Genomic DNA, 26943 nt, shown 5'->3' with positions numbered 1-26943 from the left:
AGGGTGAGGGAGGCTTGGGGATACCAAGTGAGCAGAGGGCGCACGGGGTGGTTTGCCCTGTGGTGCAGCAGAATCCAGGAGCGGCTGACGAGGGGCTGCGGAGGACACGTGTGCTCAGCATGTTGAAACGGGAGGGCTTCTCCCTGCCAGGCAGCTGGTCTCCCTGGGGCAGCGGGCAGCACCCCATCTGTCTGGAGCGGAAGCCGTCCTGGACAGAATTTTGTACAGAAATCAGATCACAGAAATACTATGGAAGGTAGCTTCACACAGAGAAGCCAACTTACAGAGATGACCCCCTGAAGCTGGACCACCCAGGACTGGGTAATGCCATTTAGACGTGCATCAGACATCCTGTACACAAATTTAGCACCCTAAGGAGAAACAGGCACTTTGTGGGGGTTTTTTTTTGGGGGGGGGAGACTAGGTGAAAAACTGAACCGTGAGCGAGGGCATCAGGGTGAAGAAGCCCCAAGGGCTGGGACGTCCATGTGCAATAACAAGTAAAAGAAACGGGCAACGTGTCACAATAAAGTAAGGGATGGGGGTGTACTTTTGAGGCAGATGAAAAGTATAGTTTTGGAAAAGATTATAGAAACTAGAAGTAAATTTCATATTGAATCTGCCTTGTGCTGTTTATAACTAAACCCAGGAAAGACTCTGATACAAGGGAGTGAAAGATGAGATCAGGCAACAGGCCAAAGGGAAACCTAGTTGATGGAGATCAAGTGAAATGAATGGGCTGAGAGGAAAAAACTCTAATGATGCTAATTGCATTTGCAGGATTGTAAACTCCATTAGGATCCGGGAGAGCAGAAGTTACAATGTGGCAAGCTAAGTTAGTGCTGTGGTCTAAGGAAGTGTTGTTCCTGAAGAAGCTTCCAAGACAAGTGTCAGTAGAATGGAAATAGTAACAGACACAAAGAGGGAAAGTCTACTGGAGCTGAAACAAACAACCAAACCTACCCACCCTCTCTGCAGGCTGAAAGGGCTCATTCCTCAGTGGTTGGACTTGGTGGGAAGAACAACTGTTGGTTGGTGAGATTTTTAAATTTAAGGATAAAGAAAAGAAAGGACCCTGTGAACAGCCTGTCAGTAGGGGCGGTGGCAGGCTGCTTACAAAGAGGGAAAAATCAGGGTGGTGTAGATTTTTCTACATTACCAGAAGATAGAGCCGAGGCTGAGAGGTTTTGAGGGTGAAAGGTTTTAACCAATAATTAAATGATTGTACTAACTGTTGCTCTTCTGTGAAGGCAACAGAAAGGTGTTCTTTAAAGGTGCAGAGACATCAGAGCCAGCACACTGCCTTGGGGGAGGGGAGGGCACTCCTCCTGTCCCCTGTACTCAGCAATCCTGTGAGCCTCTGTGATTCCTTAGTCTTTAAGGCTGTTTGCCTCCCCCCGCCCTGCAATTTGTACCCAAAATATTCCTGAAATACCATCTGTGAATTTTTCTTGAAAAGAAAACTTTTTCAAAGATATATTTGAATCCACTAAAAGATGAGTTGAAACAACTCGGGAAGTAGAAGGTTGGGATATAAAACTTACATTAAATTGAAGTCATTTAAAAATAAATTTAAGTCTAAACAATTATAAATTTGGTTACACGTAACAATTCAAATGCTGTAAATAATTCCTGGAAGAGAAGATATGTAATGAAAGGAACAAACCTGTTATTCTGCAAGAGAACCAGCAGCAGGAGTTGTGGGTCCGAGCTGCCCCCACGGAAGCTGTGAAATAGGTGGGGGGGGGGAGGCGGTGGGGACGAGGAAAGCCCTGCCTTTCTCCTGACTGAGGGGATCTCTGCTGTTTCATTTTTGACATTGATAATCAGAACAATATCGGTACCAGTTTGGTTAAAAAAAAAATAGTTCAGAGGTAGCCACTTGGAAATGAAAAGTAGGTCGCAGAGGTGGAAAGCTGGGGAGCCTGCGTGGCTGTGGGTCTCTCCTCTGGCTCTGTTTCGGCTCTTCTCTCACGGGAGCACTGTCCCCTGCAGCAGCCGTGGGTTGGTGGTCCTGGGCTCACGTGGAATCACAGCACAGGGGCTGCCTTGAGCAAGCAGTACGGGTGCAGGGAGTGCGGGGCGGAGTGGAGGCCGTGGGCAGTGTGGCGTTCAATGATTGCGTGACAGAATTTCTGTTAATCCCGGCTCCTGCTCTGCTGCTGAGCGGTGGCTTTGTTGCGAAAGGTACCCTGCTGCGTTCCCTCCCTCCCTCCCTCCCTCCCTCCCTCCCTCCCTCCCTCCCTCCCTCCCTCCGTAGGCACACACACCAGCCTCTTCTCCCCTGGCCTGCGTCTTAGAAGTAATCATTTTCGTTGGCTTCTTGTTTAGCCTTACAGTGTTTACATGTGCAGTTATAATCAAAAGATAAATTCTTATCACTGCTCTCTTTTATACTTTGCCTTTTCTCATTATTTCCTAGAAGTCATTCCATATTGTTACATAGAGTGTTTTCTCTTTTTTTTTTGTATTTTTCTGAAGCTGGAAACGGGGAGGCAGTCAGACAGACTCCCGCATGCGCCCGACCGGGATCCACCCGGCACGCCCACCAGGGGGCGATCCTCTGCCCATCAGGGCGTCACTCTGTCGCCTGGGGCAGAGGCCAAGGAGCCATCCCCAGCGCCCAGGCCATCTTTTGCTCCAATGGAGCCTTGGCTGCGGGAGGGGAAGAGAGAGACAGAGAGGAAGGAGAGGGGGAGGGGTGGAGAAGCAGATGGGCGCTTCTCCTGTGTGCCCTGGCTGGGAATCGAACCCGGGACTTCTGCACACCAGGCCGACGCTCTACCACTGAGCCAACCGGCCAGGGCCTTCTCTTTTTTTTTTTTTTAACAGCTACATAGCAGTCCATTGTGTGGATGTACCAGTTATTATTTAACCAGCACCTTATGATGGACACTTTGGTTGTCTGGTCTTTTGATACTATGTTGCAATGAATAATAGCCTTGTGTAAGAGAGAAATTTTCAAAAGGAAGATACCAGAGGCGAAAGGAGAAGGAGTTTGAGACATTGGTAGACGTTGGTAGACCTACCTCCACACCCGTTCACGGGGTTGACTCCCCCCAGCCGTGTGCGGGACTGCCTGCCTCACCCACAGCCCATCCCGTCTGTACAGACTCTTCAAAATCTCTTTTAACAGGGCTTGATTTGTATCTACTGGTCTAGACTGATTTTCCTTAATCATTTTTCTGTAATAGGAGACACTGTTTTGGTCGTATAGGGTTGTGGAGAGGAGACCAGGACTTGGAGCTTCTCCTTCAGGTAGCTTTCTAATGTCCTTGATTTCCTGAGAAGATGGAAGTATATACATTAGCCTCAAGACACGCTCCGTCTGTTGTATGACTTGACTGACATGTGGCGTTTCATTCTCCGTTTCAGAGTAATAGCAGTTGAGTGACTGCTGTGTCTAAGAAAGAACCCGGGGACAGTTTCCGAGAACCACAAAGTTACACAAGATGTAACGTGGAGCACGGGACACGTGCTTGGTAGAGATGCAGGCTACAACGCGGGAGTCCTTGGGGAGAGATGGTTCTGACCACGGTGACCAGGGCAGCATCGTGGGGAAGCAGTGGTGGGCTGTATGAGATGAGTCCGGCCGGCGGGGAAGGGAGGGGTGGCATGCCCTGAGGAGGTAGTCCACGCACAGTGGGCGGTGTGGCACTGTGGCTCCGGGTCAGCATCCGGTGGGACTGCGGCTCTGGTGGGAGATGCGGTGGGAACCGTCTCTGAGGACCAGATAGGAGTCATTTAAGTGAAGCATCCGAGCCTGCCATTCTTTTGCTGAGCAGGTGGGTAAGAACCACTCAGGAGCCTGACTGGGCGGTGACGCAGTGGATAGAGTGTCAGACTGGGATGCAGAAGACCCAGGTTCAAGATCCCGAGGTCGCCAGCTTGAGCGAGGGCTCATCTGGTTTGAGCAAAAGCTCACCAGCTTGGACCCAAGGTCTCTGGCTCGAGCAAGGGGTTACTCGGTCTGCTGAAGGCCCGCGGTCAAGGCATGTATGAGAAAGCAATCCATGAACAATTAAGGTGTTGCAGCGCGCAACGAAAAACTGATGATTGATGCTTCTCATCTCTCTCCATTCCTGTCTGTCTGTCCCTATCTATCCCTCTCTCTGACTCTCTGTCTCTGTAAAAAAATAAAATAAAATAAAAAAAGATCCATTCAGGATATAACGACCAGCTTGGGCCCCAATTCCTCTTCAACTCATCACTCAGTCTGTCTCATCGCTAATTGTTAGGAAGTCCACAGTCTCTTCCAGGATGACTCTTTGACCTGGGAATTGTCCAGTAGAACTGCACAGGAGTCATTAATTCTAAGGGGTTAGTCCAGCCGTGCGCTGAGACAGCTGGAGGGTCCAGGGTTGCAGCTCTCTTGGTTTGCACTCACATGCCCAGCTGAGCACAGCTGCTTGGCCAGGTCACTGGTCCCCAGGGGCTCCCAGTCTTAAGGACAAGCTGTGCTGAAACTAGCCCTTTCCATGAGCATCCAGGCTGGGATAGTAAACCTGAGTCACCCACTCGTGATGACATCCTGTTTGGGGCTTTTCGTGTCCTTGCTTGCCAGCAGACCTGTGTTAGGGACATCCAGTGTCAGATTCCCTTGGAACTTCTAACATAAAGGAATCGGGGCCTTTCTCCTTTTCCTCTAAGAGGCTCCTTGGTCCAGATGCAAATTAGATCAGTGCATATGGAATTATTGGCAAGGCAAACCCTGCGCAGAACCCAGAAGATAAGCTGATTCCTTTTCCAAGGCAGCGGGTACCTACTTGCCAGTATTTACATACTTGAGAGCCAGCCGACTCCCAGAACTCTTGTTGTTGAGAAAGCTCTCCGGAGGTCTACCTCCCCAGGCCCTTGCTGCGCGTGACAGAGGGGACTGAAGAGGGCTCCGTGGCATAGGACAGAGCTGGTAGAGGATGAGATGATACGTAAGTACCTTCTGGACATGGTGATACAGCTAAGCTGTATCAGGATATCCTGGCTAAGCTGGCATGCAACCGAATATACTGGACGGACCAGCACCTGGCTGAGAGTTGAAGCAAGAGAACTGAGGGGAGTGGATACTGGGGAACGGGGTGACTGAGATGTGATGCTTAGGGAGCGGCGAGAGTTAAGGAACTTGGAAGAAGGAGGAACCCTGGCACACCGGAGACTGAGACGGGCTGGGCTGGAGATGTAGAGCTGACGGGGTGGGTTTCCAGGGACCAAAGGAGCCGCCCAGAGCTGCCACGATGGGGGGTGAAGTATCAGGAGCACCGACGCTGTCGCTGATGGCAGGCACCTGCCGCACCTGTCAGGGTTTCTGGTCGCAAATCACAGAACGTGACTCGGGCCGATCTGGTCTATAGGGAAATCGCTGGGAAGCGGGGGAGTTATGCGTGGCCCCTACGGGAAGTCTAGAGAGCCACGCCCAGAAAGCGGGCGAAAGCCAGAGGAAGTTGGGCAGCCACAGCCACAGCCGCAGCCGCAGCCAGGCCACATGACCGGTCTGTGGTAGGTTGCCCATGGCTGCTGCTGCGGCTGTCACCACTGGGCCCCGGTGTTGCTGGCCCTCACAACGTGATTTCTGAAGTCTTTGTCACACTTTCCTGACCAGAGCCCTGAGTGGCACGTCTCATTGAACAGGCTGATGACAGGAGGGCTCGGGAGAACAGGCTCAGGCTCTCACACTTCCTGAGACCTGTTTCCTACGGGAGACCGTGAGGTGGGGAGTCCCCTGCGCCCCTGTGGGCTCAGCACGGACGGGAGCCGCGTCGGGAGGAGAGAAGCAGGAAGAGACTGGGTAGAGGTCCCTGGTCACCGTCTTGTGGGGACACCTGACCCTCTGTCCCCAAGCTCAGCAGTGAGAATCGGGGCACGTTTAACCCCTGGGTGCTCCGGGCTTCTCCTGCAGCCACGACTCCAGGGCCTTCCTGAGTCTGGGTGCTGTCCTCCCAAAGGCAAGCTGACTTGCCCCCTAGTTTAGTAATCAGAGTCGTGCTCCTGTCTGGGTGGGATTAAAGGGTTGAGTGTGGCAGCGGGCCTGTTGGGCGGGCTGGAAGGCAGGGAAACCATTGGGAAGGTGCATCTTGGGTTGTTGAGGAGGGAAGGGGAGCCTTGAGGGTGTGGGGAGACCACAGTTGAGGCCGGTTTCAGTTCTGGGAGGTGGGGTCATGAAAGCAGAATAAGCCGGTTCCAGGCTACGGTCAGAGGAGAATTTTAAGATAAGAGAATTTGGAAGAGGGCCTTGTTCTGAGGCTTTTCAGGAGTGCAATGAAGTATTCTCCGTTTGTGGATGGGGGAAGCTGATTGCCATCTTAGGGATATAGACTGTAAAACCAGTGCAGTCCCCTCGGGAGGAGACGGGTGGTCGCTTGTCTCACCAGAGACAAGAACGGAATGTGTCCACGTAGGAGGGCATCTGAAGGGATTGGCTCGAGGCAGAGACGGAGCTGTACCTTTGGCCTCCCAGAAGTGAAGATACACACAGCAAGCGTTAGCCGTGAGCCCAGGGCTTTGCGTAGCCTCCCTGTGGAGGGGCGGCGTGGGGGCGTCAGGCCGGGATCCGATGCCCTGACCACCATTTGAACTCCTCCCTGCTGGTTTGTTCATGTGCCCACAGCAATTTTCCTTTACGAATGGGCCTCCCACTTGGGAGATATGTGATGATCATGATCATGTTCATTTCTAGTCTTCCGTTACCTGGGGTAGATTGCACAGAGACTGCAGTGTGTGTGTGCTCAAGGGGTCACGTTTATTTGGCAGTTATATTATTGTAAACAGATTAATGTCCAGGCTGATTTGAAATATACATTTCTTGGGTGTACATTTCTTCTGATTTGGTTTCTGAGCCCGCAGAGACCGCCAGGTGCTGAACACCCCTGGGTGAGGGTTCTTGGGAGATGCACTGGCTCCCTCTCCCTGGGGGGCACTGCTGTGATGTCACACGGGCTGTGAGCCAGTTCCTCACTTCCTGCTCAGCCGCTGGGTCACTGTGAATGTCACTTCCTTAGCCTTTCCCAAGCCTCAGTCTAAGTTTTCTGTTACTCTTGCCCCTCGTAGAATCTACCAGAGTTCTGTACTAGCAAGGAGGGTGCACGGGAACGCGGTCTTGCCCTATTGGGCGGAGGCATACACTGGCGGAGGCCTTGTGGTTTCTGTCACCATGAACCTCCCCTCCTGCTGGGCCAGGTGTTCAGCAGTAGTAAATACATAAATGGAAGTGCCGCTGTAGTTGGTACAGTTGAGAGGGGAAAGGCCAAGAGGAAGGACCCCAGGAACGGTGAGGCCCAGACCCCCTCAGGGGAAGAGGAGACCCCGCCGGGAGCGTAGAGGGAAGCTGGTCGTGGAGCCGTAGTGTGCATGTTACCTGTTCAGCCACAGAGGAATTTCTTATTTTAAGATGCAGTAGCATTAGTGATTTTTTTTCCTATGGCAAAAGTACAAGGTCCTGAAATTTTTCAGAAACTTACAAAAAGGAGAATAAAAATCACCTATTATTCTACCATCATCACCATTTTGGTTTGTATAACTTGATTTTTCTGTGAGTGAATATAGATATTTTTCAAAACAGGAACAGAGTGCTGCGTACTTATGATTTCTTCCCCTGCCCTTGCCATGTTGTTACCTCGTAGACACCCTTCCGCGTCAGAGCTGCGTCATCAGTGAGCGGCGGCCTGGGGTGCTGTCCTCTGAGCGCATGCCTGGTCTCCTGCTATAAGCACGGAGACTCACCGGGGCCTTTACCATGTCAACTGCATGGTTATGAACGTACTTCAAATTGTAATTCTAGTCCAAATCACAGAACATTCCTTAAGTCTGCTGAGTGATAGACTGGAATACAAATATTGGATTCCAAGTTTTTATTTTTGACTTCTTTCTGTTTGGGGTTTGTATTTGTCATTTGATGCTTTCTATAGATAAAAAAAAAAAGCCAAAAAAACCTCCCCCCAAAATTCTTTTCTGCCTGGTAGAATGGGAATAGGTATTTTTACTATTTACTTATTTTAAATTTACTTACTGATTTTACAGAGAGAGTAAGGCAGAGAGAAACAGAAACATCAATCTGTTCCTGTATGTGCCGTGTCCAGGAATTGAACCCTCAACCTTTGTGCATTGGGGTGACACTCTAACCAACTGAGCTATCTGGTCAGAGCTAGATATTTTAATTTTAATTTTTTTGGAGGGGAATAGGTATTTTTACCTTTAGGTGCCTGAGTCTTTACTTGAAGGAGAAAAACTCCTGTAAGTTTCTAGGTAAAGGATGTTAATAGTAATTGATGTTGTAATAACAATAACTATAGCAACAATACCAGCGGTTACCATTTATCATCTACCATGTGCCAGAGGTTGTGCTAAGCACTTTGCATTTGGCGTGGTAGCTGACTTGTAATTCTCACAACAATCCTCTAGGTACTGTATGCTCCATTGTACAGAGGAGAAAACTGAGGTGTAACTAGATTAAATAATTTATGCAAGGCTAGAAGTGTGGAGAGGAGGTGTGGACCCAGAGTTGCATTTTCTTGGGGTCTGCTTGGCAAGACTGTGTTTTTAAAAGTAGAAGCAGAAGCGTTTTACCATTTGAGGACATATTTAAAATTCAGACGTAACAGCTTTGACATCTGAATCGTCGGTCGGGGTAGTCTGGCGACCTGGCCGACTTTCCCTGAATGACCTCACGTTTCCTCCCTGGATTCCCGCTGCACTTTCTTTGGCTCAGTGATCGGCAGACTCATTAGTCAACAGAGCCAAGTATCAACAGTACAACGATTGAAATTTCTTTTGAGGGCCAAATTGTTTAATCTTAAACTATATAGGTAGGTACATTCCTTATCGCGGTAGCACCCGCACGTGGTACTTTGTGGAAGAGCCACACTCAAGGGGCCAAAGAGCCCCATGTGACTCGCCAGCCGCGGTTTGCCGACCCCTGCTTTGGCTGATTCAAGTTTTATCTTCTCCTTTGTTTTCTCCTGCTGCCGGACAGCTGTTCGACATCTGTGGCTGCTCCGAGGACGTGCAGTCGTTGTGTGCACACAGCAGCTCTCTGTGTCCCGTGTGTGTGCGCTCCAGAGCCTTCGGCACAAAGGGTCTCAGCCGGGCGGCACGGCATCTCATGCCTTCCTGTCCCTGCGTCCTCAGCGACACACCGGTTCCCAAGTAGAGTGTCAAACAAATGAGGTGCTTTTCCCCTTACTGGAATAAAGGAAAAGAAGAGAAGACAGAGTGGAAGGGGGAAACCTATAAACACAGGCGGTTTTACATTCTTAAAACCAGAGTGTGAGGGAATCCCGTGGCTCTGGCCAGTGGGAGGGGTGGATAGAGAGACAGTGGGACCACACTTCTCCGAGGGCAACGGCCAGATTGCCAGAAGCTAAATGTGAAAGTTGAGTATGGTCTGGATGCAGATCAGAAGTTCTTTTGCCTTCTCTCCTCGCTTTAAAATTGCTCATTTTTTATTTTTAAGGTCATTTGGGGGGAGTCTCTTTGCTGCCAGCACAGCCCTTTCAGTGTGGCCTGACCCCTGAATCCCACTCTCCCACACAACTTGGGAACCCAGTTCTTCCCTCACAAAGACTTCTTTCCAGCCCTGTCCCTCCCCCCAAATACTCCCCTTTGGAGCTAAGGATTTTGAACAGAGCCTGGACAGAGGGCATGTGAAGTGTGTCCTTCTGTCCCATGGACACAGAAAAGGATGAGTTCTGAAGCAAATGTATGTGAGGCAGGGACACACTGCTTCCTTTCCAGATGTGCTGTGTGATCTGTTCTCTGTCACCTGCCCCTGCAGCAGGACAGAGGTGATGGGCCGGCAGCAGGGGCTCGAGCTGAACAAAAGGGAATGGGGAACCAGGACGGTTGTTTCTTAGATGGTTCTTCCTGGAGCCTGGGCTTGGCAGAGTTATAAAGAAGGATATAAAACAAGCAGAAGCGTCACATTTTCACACCCACGCCCATTACTAACAAATACTTTCCTAAGTCAGAGAATCTGAGTCCAGGTGAACCTGAGTGGTCTGCTTGTTGAAATCTAGTCCACCTCCCACATTTTCATGATTAAAAGCAACAGACCTGATGTCAAGATCCGAGGCTCTTAACGTACATAAGAAGTGACCGCTTCTATGCCCTCCTTCCACGCAGGTCCTGGAAGGTTGCTTGTTCATGTTCGCGGTTCAGTTTCCTGCTTGAGGAATCATAACATTTTCAATAAAGTGTATAAGATATCGTTGGCTTGGAAGAGACACAGAGAATTCAGCAGCGTTTGGGTGGGGAAATACAAATGTGCTAATTATGGAAAACTTGGCTGATGGAGAGGCTGCGAGGCCGCCTGTGTCGAGCAGCCGTCGTGACGGTGGCATCCTCGTTCCGAGTGTGACGTTTGTGGTCGGTTTCTGTCACAGATCTTTCACTAGGTTAAGAAATCTATTCTTAGTTCATTTCATTTTTTTTTTTTAAATTAGGAAGGGCTGTTAAATTGTATCAAATGCTGTTTTCCATCTATGGAGCTGGTCATATGTTTTTCATGATAAGCCTGTCTGTACTACTTGACTCTCCTCTTGAACCGTTTGCATATTCACTGACTCGAGACTTAAAACTCCTTTACCATTTGAGCTCGCAGCTGTGTTACTGCTTTCGGTTTTCCCTTGAATTTGATTTCTCCTTCAATCTGTTCCTATCCACTTTCTTCTTCTTCTTTTTTTTTTTTTGTAGCGGTTTCAGCATTTCTAGGCTGTTAGTGATTTCTCCCTATTTTAAAACATCTCCTGCTCTATCCACAGGCAGTTGCGCAATGGATAGAGCATTGGACTGGGATGCGGAGGGAGGACCCAGGTTCGAGACCCCGAGGTCGCCAGCTTGAGCGCGGGCTCATCTGGTTTGAGCAAAGCTCACCAGCTTGGACTTAAGGTCGCTGGCTCGAGCAAGGGGTTACTCGGTCTGCTGTAGCCCCCCAGTCAAGGCACATATGAGAAAGCAATCAATGAATAACTAAGGTGTCGCAGTGAAAAACTGATGATTGATGCTTCTCATCTCTCTCTGTTCCTGTCTGTCTGTCCCTATCTATCCCTCTCTCTGACTCTCTCTCTGTCTCTATAAAAAAAATAAAAAAATAAAAAAATAAAACCTTTCCTGTCATTTCCTGGGCTTAGCGGAGGGGGCGAACACACCCATGTGCCAGCTCTGCCCTCTTTCTTGACCCATCTGGGGGACTCTATCCAGTGCCAGCCTACTTGCCTTGCCCACCTATGTCCTAAAGGAACTGTCAGGTTCTCATGACCTCCGACACGTCCTCTTGTTTTACTTGGAGATGCTGACAAGCTGGGCTGAAACGGCAGGAGGTAACAGGAAGGTTGCTAGGACCCTGGCTGGCCGAGGCTCCCTCTGGCTGGGGCTTTCCACCCAGACCGTTGGCCGCGCATTTCTTCCTGGATGGGGAGACAGAAACCACATGGATTTTCCTGGGTTTGCCTGCTTTGCCCTAAAATAGCACTCAGTCCTCCCCAGGCCTCACCCTCATTTCACGTGAGATTCCTCGGCCTTCCACCTTGTAGATGTTTGGGAACAGGAAGCACGGTGTCAGATGTGGTGCAGCTGGGTCTCCTATGAAGGTGGAAGTCTGGCGCGGGCTCCCCACAGGAATGGGCAAGTGTGTGCACCACTTCCGGGCGGTGTCGTGGGTATGGCCCTGTGGCAGGTGTGGGGGACACGCTGAGCACGGTCTCATTCGTCCAGCTGCAAGCACAAGCCAGGTACAGGCAGGCTTGTCCCAGTACTGCCTCTCGGCCTGGAGAGATCTGTCAGGCTGGGGACGCTGGGTGACGTTCTGGGCCACCTCGTGATGAACATTTCACATCACCTTTTCTTTGTTTAGAAACAATTACCTCTTTTTCTTTTTCCTTTTTTTTATAGAAACAGAATCAGAGAGAGGGATAGACAGGGACAGACAGACAGGAACAGAGAGATGAGAAGCATCAATCATTAGTTTTTCATTGTGAGACCTTAGTTGTTCATTGATTGATTTCTCATATGTACCTTGACCATGGGGCTACAGCAGACCGAGTAACCCCTTGCTGGAGCCAGCGACCTTGGGTCCAAGTTGGTGGGCTTTGCTCAAACCAGATGAGCCTGCACTCAAATTGGCGACCTTGGGGTCTCGAACCTGGGTCCTCCACATCCCAGTCTGACGCTCTATCCACTGCGCCACCGCCTGGTCAGGCACCTTTTTTCTTTTAAAAGTTTTCAACATAGAATTTCTCCACTTGTAATTTTTGCAGGTTACATAGTGAGATAAGCCCCATTTGGAAAATATTTATCCCATAGCTTGATCTTTGCACCCCGAGCAGTTTCTGTGAACAGTTCATTGGACATGTGATACTGAATTATAGACACATCTTGTTGGATAGCGTAACCTAGGTAATACTTTTGTTTTCATTTCTCTTGTAATTTGCACTTTATTAATATTAGGCATGCTGTTCAAAATTTGACAGGCTAATCACGGGTTTAGAATTTGTTTGGGGCCCTGGCCGGTTGGCTCAGTGGTAGAGCGTCGGCCTGGCGTGCAGGAGTCCCGGGTTCAATTCCCGGCCAGGGCACACAGGAGAAGCGCCCATCTGCTTCTCCACCCTTCCCCCTCTTCTTCCTCTCTGTCTCTCTCTTCCCCTCCCGCAGCCGAGGCTCCACTGGAGCAAAGTTTTCCCGGGAGCTGAGGATGGCTCTGTGGCCTCTGCCTCAGGCGCTAGAATGGCTCTGATTGTGGCAGAGCGACGCCCCAAGATGGGCAGAGCATCGCCCCCTGGTGGGCATGCCGGGTGGATCCCGGTCGGGCGCATGCGGGAGTCTGTCTGACTGCCTCCCTGTTTCCAGCTTTGGAAAAATGCAAAAAAAAAAAAAAAAAAAGAATTTGTTTGGGGCCCACCATTGTGCGTTGTGTGCTGGTCTAGTTATTTTTATTTCTGCTGGAAAACGCAGGAAGTGAACATGAAAACCAGGCCCACGATGCAGGGTGGGGACTGAGGGTTCTGGATGCTGGGATTCCAGAACGGAAAGACTGGCCCAAACCCTTGTTTTTCCTAACTGCTTTATGGAGGGTACAATTGATACACCATAAAATCCACCCAGTTAAACTATACAACTCCATGACTTTCCGTGAATTTACAGAGTCGTGCAAACATCACCCGCTCAGTTTTAGGTCGTTTTCATCTCTCTGACGAGACCCCTCAGCCTGTTCTGTCAATTCTACCTGCCTAGCCACTAATCTCTTTGTCTCTGTAGATTTGCCTTTTCTGGACATATAACATAACTGGAATCCTACAGTGTGTGGTCTCTGGCACCTGGCTTTCTTCTCTTAGCATGAATTTAAGGTTCATCTATCTTGTAGCAGGTGTAATTCTTTTTTTTTCTTTTTTCCCCAATAATACTCCCTTGTATAGATATACCACAACTTGTTCGCTCATTCTTCTGTTGATGAACATTTGGGTTGTTTCCACCTAAATGTTCATCAACATTATAAATAGTGCCCCGGCCTTGGCCGGTTGGCTCGGTGGTAGAGCATCGGCCTGGTGTGCAGGAGTCCTGGGTTCGATTCTCGGCCAGGGCACACAGGAGAAGCGCTCATCTGCTTCTCCACCTCTCCCCCTCTCCTTCCTCTCTGTCTCTCTCTTCCCCTCCCGCAGCCAAGGCTCCATTGGAGCAAAGTTGGCCCGGGCGCTGAGGATGGCTCTGTGGCCTCTGCCTCAGGCACTAGAATGGCTCTGGGTGCAACAGAGCGATGCCCCAGATGGGCAGAGCATCGCCCCCTGGTGGGCATGCCGGGTGGATCCCGGTCGGGCGCATGCGGGAGTCTGTCTGACTGCTCCCGGTTTCCAACTTCAGGAAAAAAGAAATAGTGCCCCTATGAACATTCAGGAACAGTATTTGTTTGTTTTAAGTATTGCTGGGTCATATGGTAATTCTATGTTTAGAAATTTTTTAGCAACTGCTAAAATGTCTTCCAGAGCTACTGAACCAGTTTGCATTCCCACTAGCAAAGGACGAAGGTTCCAATTTCTCCACATCCTTGCCAACAAGTTAATATTATTTTAAAAATATTATAGCCCCTCTAGTAAGTATGAAATGCAATCGCATTGTGGTTTTGATTTGCCTTTCCTAGTGACATTGAGCATCTTTTCAATGTGCTTGTCGGGTATTTGTATATCTTTAGAGAAATGTCTATTCTATTCACATCCTTTGAATTTTTAATTAAAAAGGTTTCTATTTATTGATTTTATAGAGAGAGAGATAGGAAAAAAGAGAAATATCTATCTGTTGTTGTAATTCTGTGCATTCACTGGTTGATTCTTGTGTGTGACTGGGGACCGAATCCTCAGCCTTGGCGTATTGGAACAATGCTACAACCAACTGAACTACCTGGCCAGGGTCCTTTGACTCTAAATTGGGTTGTTTGTCGCCTGGCTAGGCGGTGGCGCAATGGATAGAGCGTTGGACTGGGATGCGGAGGACCCAGGTTCAAGACCCTGAGGTCACCAGCTTGAGCGTGGGCTTATCTGCTTTGAACAAAGCTCACCAGCTTGGACCCAAGATCGCTAACTTGAGCAAGGGGTCACTTGGTCTGCTGAAGACCCGTGGTCAAGGCACATATGAGAAAGCAATCAATGCACAACTAAAGTGTTGCAACGAAAAACTAGTGATTGATGGTTCTCATCTCTTCGTTCCTGTCTGTCCCTATCTATCCCTCTCTCTGACTCTCTCTCTGTCCCTGTAAATTGGGTTGTTTGTCATTGAGTTGGGACAGTTTATGTATTATTTATTTATTTATTTATTTTTTCTTTATAGAGAGAGAAGAAAGGAGAGAGACACAGAGGGAGAAACATCAACTTGTTCCACTCAGTCCTGCTGTCATTGGTTGGTTCTTGTATGTGCCCTAACTAGCAGTAGAACTGGCGACCTCAGCATGTCGGGAGGCGCTCTGACCCACTGAGCTACCTGGCCAGGGCTTTGTGTATTCTTCATGTGTTCTAATCAGATAGGGTTTGCAAATATTTTCTCCCATTCTGTAGGTTATCTTTGTACTTTCTTAAGGTAGTATCCTTTGAGGCACAAAATTTCTTAATTTTGAAGTCAGATTTATGTTTTCTTCTGTTGCTTGTGCTTTTGGTGTCCTTAGCTAAGAAGACATCACCAGATCCAGCATCATGAGATTTGCCCCGACATTTTCTTCTAGGAGTTTTATGGTTTTAGCTTTTTGTATTTTAGTCCTTTGATCCATTTTGAGTTAATTTTTGGATATGGTACAAGGTAGGGGTTCATCCTCACTCTTTTACATGTGGATACTCAGTTGTCCCAGCACCGTTTGTTGAAGAGACTATTCTCTGAAATATTTTTAATACGTGATTCTGTTTTAAGGCTCTATTCTGTTCCATTGGTCTTTCTACCTGTTTTTTTTTTTTTTTTTTTTTTTTTACCAGCACCATGTTGTTGTTAGAGTTTCAGTGCATTTCAGTATATACTTCCTGACTCAGGCTTATTAATGGTATTTACATAACCCGCCTTTGTGAAGGAAGCAGTGCGCAAGTGCAGATACTCTTAATAGTTTACATGAGGAAAGAAGAGATTGTGCGATAATGCTGAAGGAATGTGGGTTCAGCAGGGATGGGATGGGAGAGATCTGAATGTGTTTATGTTTATAGTTGATGGAAAGAAACTAGCAGGAAGAGAAAAATTAAAGATAAAAGAGAGGGTGTGGCTTAAGGAACGAAGTTTTGGAGAAGGAAGGGAATTTAAAAACAAGGACATAGGCCCTTGTACTGAAAGCCACAGGCCTGTCCCTGATTTCCATACTGACTGCTGACTCCTGGGAAAGCTAACATTACAATGTTGTAAAACAACAATAACACACTCTGGTTTTTGTAAACTAAGTTTGGAGGGCTTGAAAATCGCTTACAAGGTCGGCATTTCAAGTTAAGCGGATGCATGTCCGCTTTCTCTGTTAGATGTTCCTAATTTAGATTAATATTTGCTTTATCAAGTATAGTCAGTCTTTTCCCTTTGGGAGTGAGTTTTGATTTAAAATAAACGAAGAAGGATTGAGGTTAAATTGTGACCCAAGAAACTTTAAGTTTTCATATTAGACATGTCTTACCCTTATGAGATTTTTATTTTGTTTTTATCGATTACCGTACCTTTACCGAGTTGTCTTAAAGCATAGAATGGTATTTTATGAAGTGCCAGGTTTGTGTGGTCAGGAGGAGAAGCGACCAGTGAGCTGCTAATTATAAGAGAGCAGTGGCAGTAGAGACACACCACACCATCTGTGTGCCGCCTGGACACACGCTGCCTGCACCATCAGTCTGTCGTTAGTGTCCCGCAAATACGGGTCTCTGTGTGCGTCTGTGTTCTTCTGGAGGGATGGACCTTGAAATGTTAACTGTGATGATCTCTGTGATGGGGTCATCGCTGCTTTTTCTTTTGCTTCTCATTGGCTTTTTCTGCACGAGTGCTTTTTTTTTTTTTTTTGCTTTGTGTGCAATACAAATTTCCAAGAATGAGTGAAAAGGGTAGAGCTGTGAATCGGTGGGAATTATGTATCTGGAAATTGAAAAGACAGTGTTAGCCTCATCCTCGGGTTTTGATGATTTTGACTGCTGTAGTTACACGTGATCTGTTGTTGCAATTCCGGGGAATTCATCTGGGTGTCAGTACCTGCTCTCCAAGTGGAAATACTTTTCACTTTTGCTTACTTCAGATAATGGAGAAGATTACTTGCCTATCAGTAAAAGCTGCCAACAAGTGTTTAGTTGGGTTAAGTTTATTAATTGACTCATTGACTGTTATGAGCCAGGAAACCAGAGTGTTGTGTGGTTCTACTTTTAGAAAGTTCTTTTGTCGTATTAGCTGTGCTGTCAGATAAAAATTAACCATCACCCAAAAATGTAGAACATTTCTTTGTTAGAGTGAATTATAATAGTCTATCGGGAAGTGGTTCAGTTTGAGTCAGCACTTCATGTAACATTTACCTGGCTGCTTCTTCCATAGATATTCGAATGTCCTTAGGTTACTGGGTCCTCCAGGCCAGTGGATGTCATCACTGTGACAAGGATGCGATGATGAAGGCAAGGCCCTTCCCTTGTGAGCACAGAGATAACGGTTAGCTGTCCCCTGCTCCTTCCCATTCAGTGTCAGAGGTGCAAGTCCTGATGGTCACTCAGTGAAGATGGACCTTGACGGTTCTGTCTTTGAAAGTCTGCCTGGTGTTTCATTGGCCCTCTGACGGGTCCCATCCCATCAGACGCTGTGATAAGCTCCCTGGCAGAAGAGACCACAGTCTGTTCTTGAGCCAAGTTTTCTTGGGAGTGGTTCGTGGGCCTCGTGCAACTGGAAATCAGGGGTGTACCCCTTCTTCTGCTCAGTCGCCGGGGTGTAGAGAACACCTGTTTTTTTCCCTTAGGTGATGTAAAAAAAATGTTTAACTTTATATTTTGAGTTCATTTGCAGGAAGTCATAGAGATAATAGTACAGAGAGGTTTCACCTGCCAGCACCCATTTTCTCTCCTTGGTTACATCTCCTGTAACTGTAATACATTATCAAAGTCAGGTAATTGACATCAGTACAGTATGTATGTATAGGTCTGTTATCTTATTACTGTGTCTTCCCCTGTCTGTGTCATCTTAACAACTACCGCAATCTAGACACAGTACTATTCTGTCACCACAAATACCTCTGTCTCCCTCCTGCCACCCTGTAGTGTCACACCTGCTGTTCACTTCCCTGCCAGCCTGAACTCCAGCATTAACTAATCTGTTTTTCTTCTCTGTGATATTGTCATTTTGGAATGTGATATGAATGAATCATACAGTGTGTTACCTTTAGAGATTGGCTTTTCCCCCCCACTCCGCCTAATGCTTTCACAATCCATCCACGTTGATGCATGTATCAGCATTTCACTCATTTTTATGGTTAAGTAATATTCCACGGGACGGATGTACTCCAGTTATTTATCCCCTCACATACTGTAGGACACTCTGGTTGTTTCTGTTGCTGTGAACATTTGTGTATAGGGTTTTTTTTTATGTGTGTAGACATAACTTTTTCTTGCTTTGGGATAAGCGTCCAGGAGTGATATTGCTGGGTCACATGATAAGTGTGTGTATGTTTCCTTTTGTAAGAAACTGCCAAACTTTTCCAGAGGGCTGCACCATTTTACCTTCCCCCCAGCAGTGTAGGAGAGATTCAGATTCTTCACGTCCTCACTGGCCTTTGGTATTATTGCTATATTTTATTTTAGCTGTTTTAATTGATGTGAGTAATATCTCACGGTGGTCTTTTTTTTTTTTTTAATTTATTGTGTTTACATAGATTCTAGTCACAGTGGCCTTGAGTTGCCTTTTCTGACTAGTCATATTGAACATCTCTTTATGTGCTTGTTTGCATCTGTACAGCTCATTGATGAAATGTATTTTGCCTATTTTCTAATTAGGTTGTTTGCTTTTTAACTGTTGTGTTGTTATTTTTTTCTTCAGTGAAAGGAGGGGAGGCAGTGACAGACACCCTCATGCACCCCCCAACAGAGATCAACTCTGCAAGCCCACTAGGGGGTGAGGCTCTGCCCATCTAGGATGTTGCTCCTTAACTCCACTGCTCCACAACCGAGCTCTTCTTAGCGCCTGAGATGGAGGCTATGGAGCCATCCTCAGCGCCTGGGGCCAACTCGCTCAGTCAAGCCACGGCTGCAAGAGGGGGGTAGGGGGGGAGAAGCAGATGGGCGCTTCTCCTGTGTGCCCTGACTGGGAATCGAACCTGGACATTCACACAATGGGCTGAAGCTCTACCACTGAGCCAACTGGCCAGGGCTGGGAAATTAATTAATTAATATTTTTTTAAGGGACTTTTAAATTATAAACTTAATTTTCTGAAATGTTCTAGGCTCTTCAAATTCTCAATTTTATCTAGGGTGAGTGCTAGTCGTTTTGCTATTTAAGGAATGGGTGCATTTCATCTTATTGTATTTTCTTATTTTTTCTTGTTTTAGGTTTATTTTGCTCCTCTTTTATTTTTTGGGGGATGAAACTTACTTAATACTTTTCTCCAATGTAAGTATGTTAGTGCTGTATATTTTTCGATCAGCACGGCCTTTGAGATGCCTCACAAATGTTGATGTGTTGCACTCTCATTTTTACTCAGCTTAATGTGTGTTTTTCTTTTCCCTTGAGACTTCATTTCCCTTTATCCCATGGATTAATTTAGAAGTGTGTTTAGTTTCCCAGTATTTGGAGACTTTCCTATTACGTTTTTTCTGGGTACTGATTTCTGGCTTGATTTCATTGTGGTCAGAGGACATGCTGCATATGGTTTTTGTTCTTTTAAGTTTATTAAGGTTTGTTTTATGTATCAGGTATTATCTATCTTAGTGTTTGTTTGTGTTAGTTTAATTTGTTTTATATTAGTTCCTTCATATCTTTGGGGAGTCATTAGTTCACCAAGATTCATGTCCCACTTGCAAAGTACATTTATCCCATTCCAACATCCTGAAAAGTTTCAACCCATTACAGCATCACGTCAAAGTAAAAAAAAAAAAAAAAATCTCATCTAAATTCATCAGCTCAAAAGTCCCAAATTTTATCATCTCGACCAGATTTGGATGAGTGAGTCTCTGGGTATGAACCATTCCGAGGCAAAATTCCTCTTCATCTCTTGAGAGAGCTCTGGAAAGTTAGAAAACAGGTCATCTGTTCCCCGAAAACAGTGGTGGGACAGGCATAGGACAGCAGTTACATTCCCATTCCAAAAATGAGAAAAATGAAAGGGAGGGAGGAGAGTCACTGGTCCCAAGCAATTTCAAAATTTGACCAAGCCTGCTTTACTCGGTCTCAGGGCCGTGGAGTACTGCTCTGTGGCGTGGGGCTGCACCCTGTCGGCCCAGGGCTATGTCCTCAAAGTCCTCTTCGCTTGTTCTTGATCATGTGTTTGCAGTTGAGTAGTTTTATCAGCTTCTTTCCTGTCTGTAGAGTATTATGTCTGACAGCTTTCTTTTATTTTGTCCCCTCTCTTTTTCTTTTTTTTTTTTTTTTGTATTTTTCTGAAGCTGGAAATGGGGAGGCAGTCAGACAGACTCCCGCATGCGCCCGACCGGGATCCACCTGGCATGCCCACCAGAGGGCGATGCTCTGCCCATCCGGGGTGTTGCTCTGTTGCGACCAGAGCCACTCCAGCGCCCGGGCCATCTTTTGCTCCAGTGGAGCCTCAGCTGCGGGAGGGGAAGAGAGAGACAGAGAGGAAGGAGAGGAGGAGGGGTGGAAAAGCAAATGGGCGCTCCTCCTGTGTGCCCTGGCTGGGAATCGAACCTGGGACTTCCGCACGCCAGGCCGACGCTCTACCACTGAGCCAACCGGCCAGGGCCTGTCCCCTCTCTTTTTCATTCCAAGCTAGCAGTGTGCCTGCTAGTATGACAGTCTCACAAACCCTGTGGGTCTCCTGCGTATTTCACTTTATTAGACAGGAGGGCCCTCTGTATGTCTGTCCTGTATGCTGAGTTCTGCTGAGGTGGTTGAAGGTATTCATGAGTGACTGGCTTAATTTCTTCAAAGAGCCTTCTGTGAGAAGGAACACTGTCTTTTTATTTCTTCCAAAGCATTATTAGCAAGACACTGGCCAGCCACCCCTTCGGCTTTCTCTTTAGAGCACACTTTCCTGACAGCGAACCTCCTAACTTTATTCTCTTTTGCAATCTGGATAGGATGCAAATTCCCCATATCATTAAGACCTAGTTCCTTTTTGCATAGCCGTTTTTCTCTCAGTATCTCTTTCCTCTTGGCATTTTACCAAAAGCAGCAATGGAAAACCAGGCTGTACATGCTAAAGGTGCACTTTCCTCAGAAATGACCTCGCTGAAATAGTTCTTTTCTACCATTCAATTCAGATGTCACTTTCACATTTTTGGGTATTGGTTACAGCGACACCCTACTTCCAGGTATGAAAATTTGTACTTATTTCCTGTGGCCGCTCTAACAAATGACCACAAACTTGGTCCCCGATAGAGAGGTGTTGGCTGGGCTGGGCTCCCTCCAGAGGGTTAGGGAGAAGCGTGTCCTTGTCCTTTGTCACTCAGTACCCTGCCCCTTCCTCCCCTCAGGTCAACCACTGTTCTGATTTCTGTCACCACAGATTTGTTCTGTCTGTTCTTGGCCCGTGCTGGGCGTTTCCTGTAAATGGAATCACACAGTATGCGGGGTCTTTTTTGCTTCCTTTGTTCACTTAGTATACCGTCATCAGTGCTTTGTTACTTTTTATGGCTGAGTAATGTTCCATTGTAGGGCTAGCCCGCCCTTTGTCCACTCATCCACCATGGACGTGTGGGTGGTTTCCACCTTCGGGCTCCTGTGCGTAGCGCTGCTGTGAACCTTCAGGCACCAGTTTTTGCGTGGTTTCCATTCCCTGGGCATATTACATAGAGGAGGAATCACTGGGTCATGCACAAACCCTGTGGTCCCCTTTGCAGGAACTGCCCAGCAGTTTGCCAGCGTGGCTGCACTTCGTTGCATTTTAGAAATGAATTCTTTTCTGTATTCTCCTCTGGGTTTAAACTTACTTAACAAAATTTTATTTTATTTTAATTTTTACAGGGACAGAGACTGAGTCAGAGAGAGGGATAGATAGGGACAGACAGACAGGAACGGAGAGAGATGAGAAGCATCAATGATCAGTTTTTCGTTGCGACACCTTAGTTGTTCATTGATTGCTTTCTCATATGTGCCATGACCGTGGGCCTTCAGCAGACTAAGTAACCCCCCGCTTGAGCCAGTGACCTTGGGTCCATGCTAGTGAGCTTTTTTTGCTCAAACCAGATGAGCCCACGCTCAAGCTGGGTATCCTGGGGTCTCGAACCTGGGTCCTTCCACATCCCAGTCTGACGCTCTATCCACTGCACCACCGCCTGGTCAGGCTACTTAACAAAATTTTAAAGGTGAATGCTTAGCTTAATATTTTCAACTTAGTAATTGTCTAAAATAAGCATTTTTGGTTGCGAATTTCTAGATACTGCTTTAGCTATAGCATACAGGGAGTGATACATAGTATTTTCATCATCATTCATCATTCTCAGTTCTTTCTGATTTACTTTGTATCTTCTTTGAGCAGTGCATTCTTTAGAATTGTGTTTCTTAATTTCCAGACAAATGGGTTTTCCTAGTCATTGTTTTGGCACTGATTTCCAGCTGAACTGCCCTCTGGTCAGAGAATGTGGTCTTTATGATAGCGGTTGTTTCAGTGGAGTGTTCCGCAGCAGAAGTGTAAAGCAGTCCGAGCATTGGGAGCAGGCAGGGAGGCTGTGGTAGAGAACTGTGTGCTCCCAGTAGCCCTGGAGTAGCTAGAGGAGTGAGCTCTCGCCTGATCTCCAGAACTGAGTCACTAAACGAATCCTGCCAGGCGACCCTGGGCTCACTGGGTTCCGTGTGTACCCACAACTCGGGTGGGATCTGCAGTCCGGATCAAGACCCCTCAGTCCCATGAAGCAGCCTTTATGAACAGGCAGGAGAAGGATCTCTGCTTCACTTTTGCCAGGGGTCCTGTGCAGTGGGTCCTGTGGGTACTGATTCATCTTAAGAAGCCCAACTGTGCCTGACCTGTGGTGGTGCGGTGGATAGAGCATTGACTTGGAACGCTGAGGTTGCTGGTTCAAAACCCTGGGCTTGCCCGGTCAAGGCAAATACAACAAGCAATCAATGAACAACTAAAGTGAAGCAACTATGACTTGATACTTCTTGTTCTCTCTTCTCCTCTCTCTGTAAAATCAATAAATAAAATTTAAAAAATAAAATAAAAGAAGCCCAACTGTAAAAGAGCTTCTAGGCTCTGCTTTACAATGACACACGCCCGCAGACAGCAAAGCCAGTCACTGTATCTATCCGTCCACCACTGTATCCGTCCACCACTGTATCCGTCCACCACACCAGTCCTGTGTGGTATATTGAGATTCTTTTTTCATGGACCAGGATGCGGAAACGTTCCGTGTGCCCTGGAAGAGTGTGCGGGGCACAGCTGTTGGGTACAGTGATCTGATCGCGTCCATGTCCATCAATCATAAGATGCATCCTTATGTTTTATGTCCCACTGAGAAGAGCTGCCAGTAAAATTAGACAATTTCTTCTCCCTTAGGATTTTTACTATTACTGATTGAAAGAGTCCTTTAAATGTACATATTTCAACATTGACTTTTATGAAGCCTCACTATTGTGTGTGTGTATAAAAAGCAAAATAAGTTGGTCCAGGTGAAACTTCCCAGCCAGAGCCCCATCCTCGGAATTTCTCTTCTCTGGAGTTGTATCTGTATTTTTCTGCACAGTATTGTCCCCTGTGCCACCAAAGGCCTGGATGACACAGTATTTCTTAAAAGAAAGCTCTCTTGTTTTGGGGGTATTTCAGATTCTGCAGGTTCTTATGCTGAGACTTTCCTGGTCTTACCAGGTGTCAGGGGAGGTTTGAAGCATTAACCAAACAGGCCCTTACTGTTTCATCGGCTGGTTGGTTCTCAGACTGTGTTTGTGACAGAAACATCAAGGAGGAGCAGTTCTGTTTTTTTCAGGCAATAATAAGCACATCCACAGATATGGAGGCAGCGACCTATATATGTCACAGTTGATTTCAGAGATGTTTTAAATGTGCATCTTTAAATTGATGAAGCATATTATGTCCATTAGTTCAAGCTTGTTAATTGTATTAGTCAAATCTATATCTCCCCCCCACTTTTTTGCCTTTAATAGAAAAATTCCATTTTTACATGTACATCTGCCAATTTCTTTTTCTTTTTTTTTTCTTTTTTCTTTTTTTTTTCAGAGACAGAGAGTCAGAGAGAGGAATAGACAGGGACAGACAGACAGGAACAGAGAGATGAGAAGCATCAATCATTAGTTTTTCATTGCGTGTTGCAACACCTTAGTTGTTCACTGATTGCTTTCTCATATGTGCCTTGACCACGGGCCTTCAGCAGACCGAGTAACCCCTTGCTTGAGCCAGAGACCTTGGGTCCAAGCTGGTGAGCTTTGCTCAAACCAGGTGAGCCTGCACTCAAGCTGGTCTTGAACCTGGGTCCTCCGCATCCCAGTCCGACGCTCTATCCACTGCGCCACCACCTGGTCAGGCACATCTGCCAATTTCTGTTTGATATATTTGGGGTACATTTTGCTAGATGAAAATAAATTCAGACTTGTTAGTTCTGTGATTAATTGAATAATATGACATTATTTAATGAATTTTTGTCTTAATCTGTTTTGCCTGTATTAATTTAACAGGACCAACTTTTAGTAAGGTTTGTCTGGTATATCAGTCTCTACCCTTTTATCTTCAATTGTTAGTTATTCTTATGTTTTAAATATGCTTCTTGTAACTTTTTGTCGTCGTTTGTTTCTTTATGTCTAGGTTTTAAACCTTGGTCTGTTTTCCATCTGTGTTCATTGTAAATGTATCAGTTATTTATGGCCGCGTAACAAAGTATTCCAAAGGGATTGGGTTAAAACATCACTAGGTGATCGCCTGGGTTCTGTGTGTTGGCTGCGTTCAGGGCCTGCTCTCGTCTGGGTCCTCCTGTGTGGACGCAGGCAGCGGACAGGTCGGGCGGGCTGAGCTCCTCCCAGCTGACCTCACTCACCTACCTGTCTGGGGCCTTGGCCGAGGCAGCTGGAACCCTGGGACGTCTGGGACTCTCTCTGCACGCAGTTCCTGTCCTCAGCAGCTTCCTTCTCACGTTTGCTGGCCGGGCTTCTCCAGAACACAAGGCTCAGGGTTTCAGGATAGCAACGCTTCTGGATCCTGCACAGCGTCACTTGGGCCACATTCTCTTGGTCTAAGGAAGCCCCAAAGCCAGTCCGGGTTCACCAGTGGGAAAAGGACTCCCCTATCCCTAAGCTGTGCATGACTCTAATCAAAGAGAAGAGAAAATACAGACATAGTAGGAATGTAAAGTGCTGCCAGGGTTAATCAGTAAGAGGCTCTTATGAACAACTCTGTGTGACTAAAACAATCCAGCAAATATCCACGCACTGCACTGAATGCAACTCCGGCAGCCTTTGGGATGCGTTGCCGCCCACCCCCGCCTTTTCAGAAGGAAGCACCATCAAGAAGTTGTTGTTTATCCCTCCCGTGCACTCTTCTATGCCCTGCTGTAATACTGCACACATTGGCACACGGTTACGGAGGGCGTGTGGCTTTCTGCCCTCTGGGACAGGTGGCACCCGCAGCGGAGTCCGAAGCTTGCTCTTGTCGGCTGTTTTTGTGAGGCTCATCTGTGTTGATCGTCTCAGTTCAGCCTTTTAATTCTTTTCCTAATTGTGTGGGATTCGGTTTTATAAATACTGTCATTTGTCCATTTCTTGCTAGTGGGATTTAGGTGGTTTTTCTGTCCTAAGCAGTGCTGCCGTGCCGGCTCCCTGGGGTGAGGACCTGCTTGCAGGCTGCTGCCTTGCTCACGGCCCGTCTCCAGCCTCCCACATCTCACTAAGGTGCTCTCCAGGGGAGGCGTTTCATTGTTAAATTTGATTTTTTTTTTCTTCCAGTGCCTGAAGACCTCTCCTTAGAAGAGAGGGAAGAACTTTTAGACATTCGCCGAAGAAAAAAGGAACTTATTGATGACATCGAGGTAAAAAAGCAGTCTCTTTTAGTTTTTACTTTTAGGTAAAAGAAGTAAATGAAGTAGCTTCATGAAAAGGAAGAACTGGGTATGTAGTCTCTGTCTGTCCGAGCCATGCGGAGACAGGGAGTGAGGGGCCTTGGGAGCCCGCAGGGTAGGCTCTGGGAAGGAAATCAGGGCACCACAGACCTGGCTGGTGTCAACAGTAAGTGACATGTGACAGCAGAGTCACATTTTAAAACAGCAGCAGCAGCAATCCACAGACAGCAGTGTTGCTCCCTAAAATTGTATGGTGGGACCCAGTCTTGTTTAGCAGTCTCCCCGGCACCTAGGACGTTGCCTGTCACACTTTGGGCACGCAGGCCCCTTTGAAGAAGTGACTGCACCTCTATAGGCTCCTAGCTGTGTGCCAGCTGGTGTGCGCCGCGTGACCAGAATACACCACAGACAGACACTGTGCCTCCCGCGTGGTGGTGTGCTGGGGCCGGGCGGGGCCGCGGAGAAGCAGCAGACTACAGCCGCCTCAGGCCAGGGGGGGGTGGTGTCTGCAGTCATGGCAGACATTATTCGGGAGACCAGGCCTCGCTGCTTCCCTCGGGGCTTCCTTGGGAGAGCAGTCAGTCAGACATGTGGCTCTCCTCAGAGAAGCTGCCATGTGGGCATGCCAAAGTCAGCGCGGCCTCCCAGCCGCCGGCGGCACGAGCGAGCCCCACAGACAGCGGCGCCTTTCCAGGGCCTCGGGGTCTGAGCCTGAGGTTTCTCGGCACACGGAGTGAAGGGCTCCTAATAAAAATTTCTTTGTAGTTGAATGATAATTTGTGGAACCTTTTCTTCTGTGGTTACCCGTTGTGCTCGGAAAAAAACCAACGGCCAGAGTAGGTGGTTTGGTTGAAAACTGAGACGGGGTTTTAAGGCTGATGTCTGTCTGGATGTTAGCAGCAGAGCTGCCGTGGAGTCTGAGGGGCTCTCACAGCCTCAGGGGTGAGTTGAGGATGCTAAGAGTTCAGGGATTGACAGAGGTCCCCCAGCCAGGGAGTGGTGGGGCCACATGGAGGGGCAGGGAAGTCTGTCCTTTCTGCCGTCCTTGGAGTGTCTGAGGGCCACAGGCGAGTTCTCCTGTCGCCTCCTGAGCTCTGTCCGTGGTGTCCGTGTGGGGCAGGCAGACGGAATCGTGCCGAGCTGGGTGGGGGTGGGACCCACCTGGGGGCCCGTGTGCTCCCCTCCTCCTGGTCTCCCCGATGTGGAGACCACAGGTGCTGTGGAGGAGGCGGCGGGCGGGCGTGGGCGCTGGTGTGCGTGGGCGCTGGTGTGCTGGCTGCAGGGAGGTGCGACCCCTGCTCCCCTCCTATGGCTTACACCTGTG

The 26943-nt window shown here is 47.7% G+C and overlaps 1 protein-coding gene across 3 annotated transcripts in view; it reads left to right on the top strand.

The window, feature by feature from the left end:
* The window catches only part of CYTH3 (cytohesin 3), a 67938-nt gene that overhangs the window by 20240 nt on the left and 20755 nt on the right, over nucleotides 1-26943 (top strand). For 2 of the 3 annotated variants that reach the window (XM_066388435.1, XM_066388434.1), the window contains exon 2: nucleotides 25507-25589. In XM_066388435.1, the coding sequence (XP_066244532.1) occupies nucleotides 25507-25589 (83 nt within the window). Of the gene's footprint in view, nucleotides 1-4653; nucleotides 4929-25506; nucleotides 25590-26943 lie in introns of those variants that run through there. The other variant, XM_066388436.1, reaches the window with a different exon arrangement.

The sequence above is a fragment of the Saccopteryx leptura genome, chromosome 6 (assembly GCF_036850995.1).
Source record: "Saccopteryx leptura isolate mSacLep1 chromosome 6, mSacLep1_pri_phased_curated, whole genome shotgun sequence".
In the NCBI taxonomy this organism is placed as follows: domain Eukaryota; kingdom Metazoa; phylum Chordata; class Mammalia; order Chiroptera; family Emballonuridae; genus Saccopteryx; species Saccopteryx leptura.
Note: the sequence above shows the minus strand (reverse complement) of the source record. Positions and strands in the feature narration are given on the sequence as shown.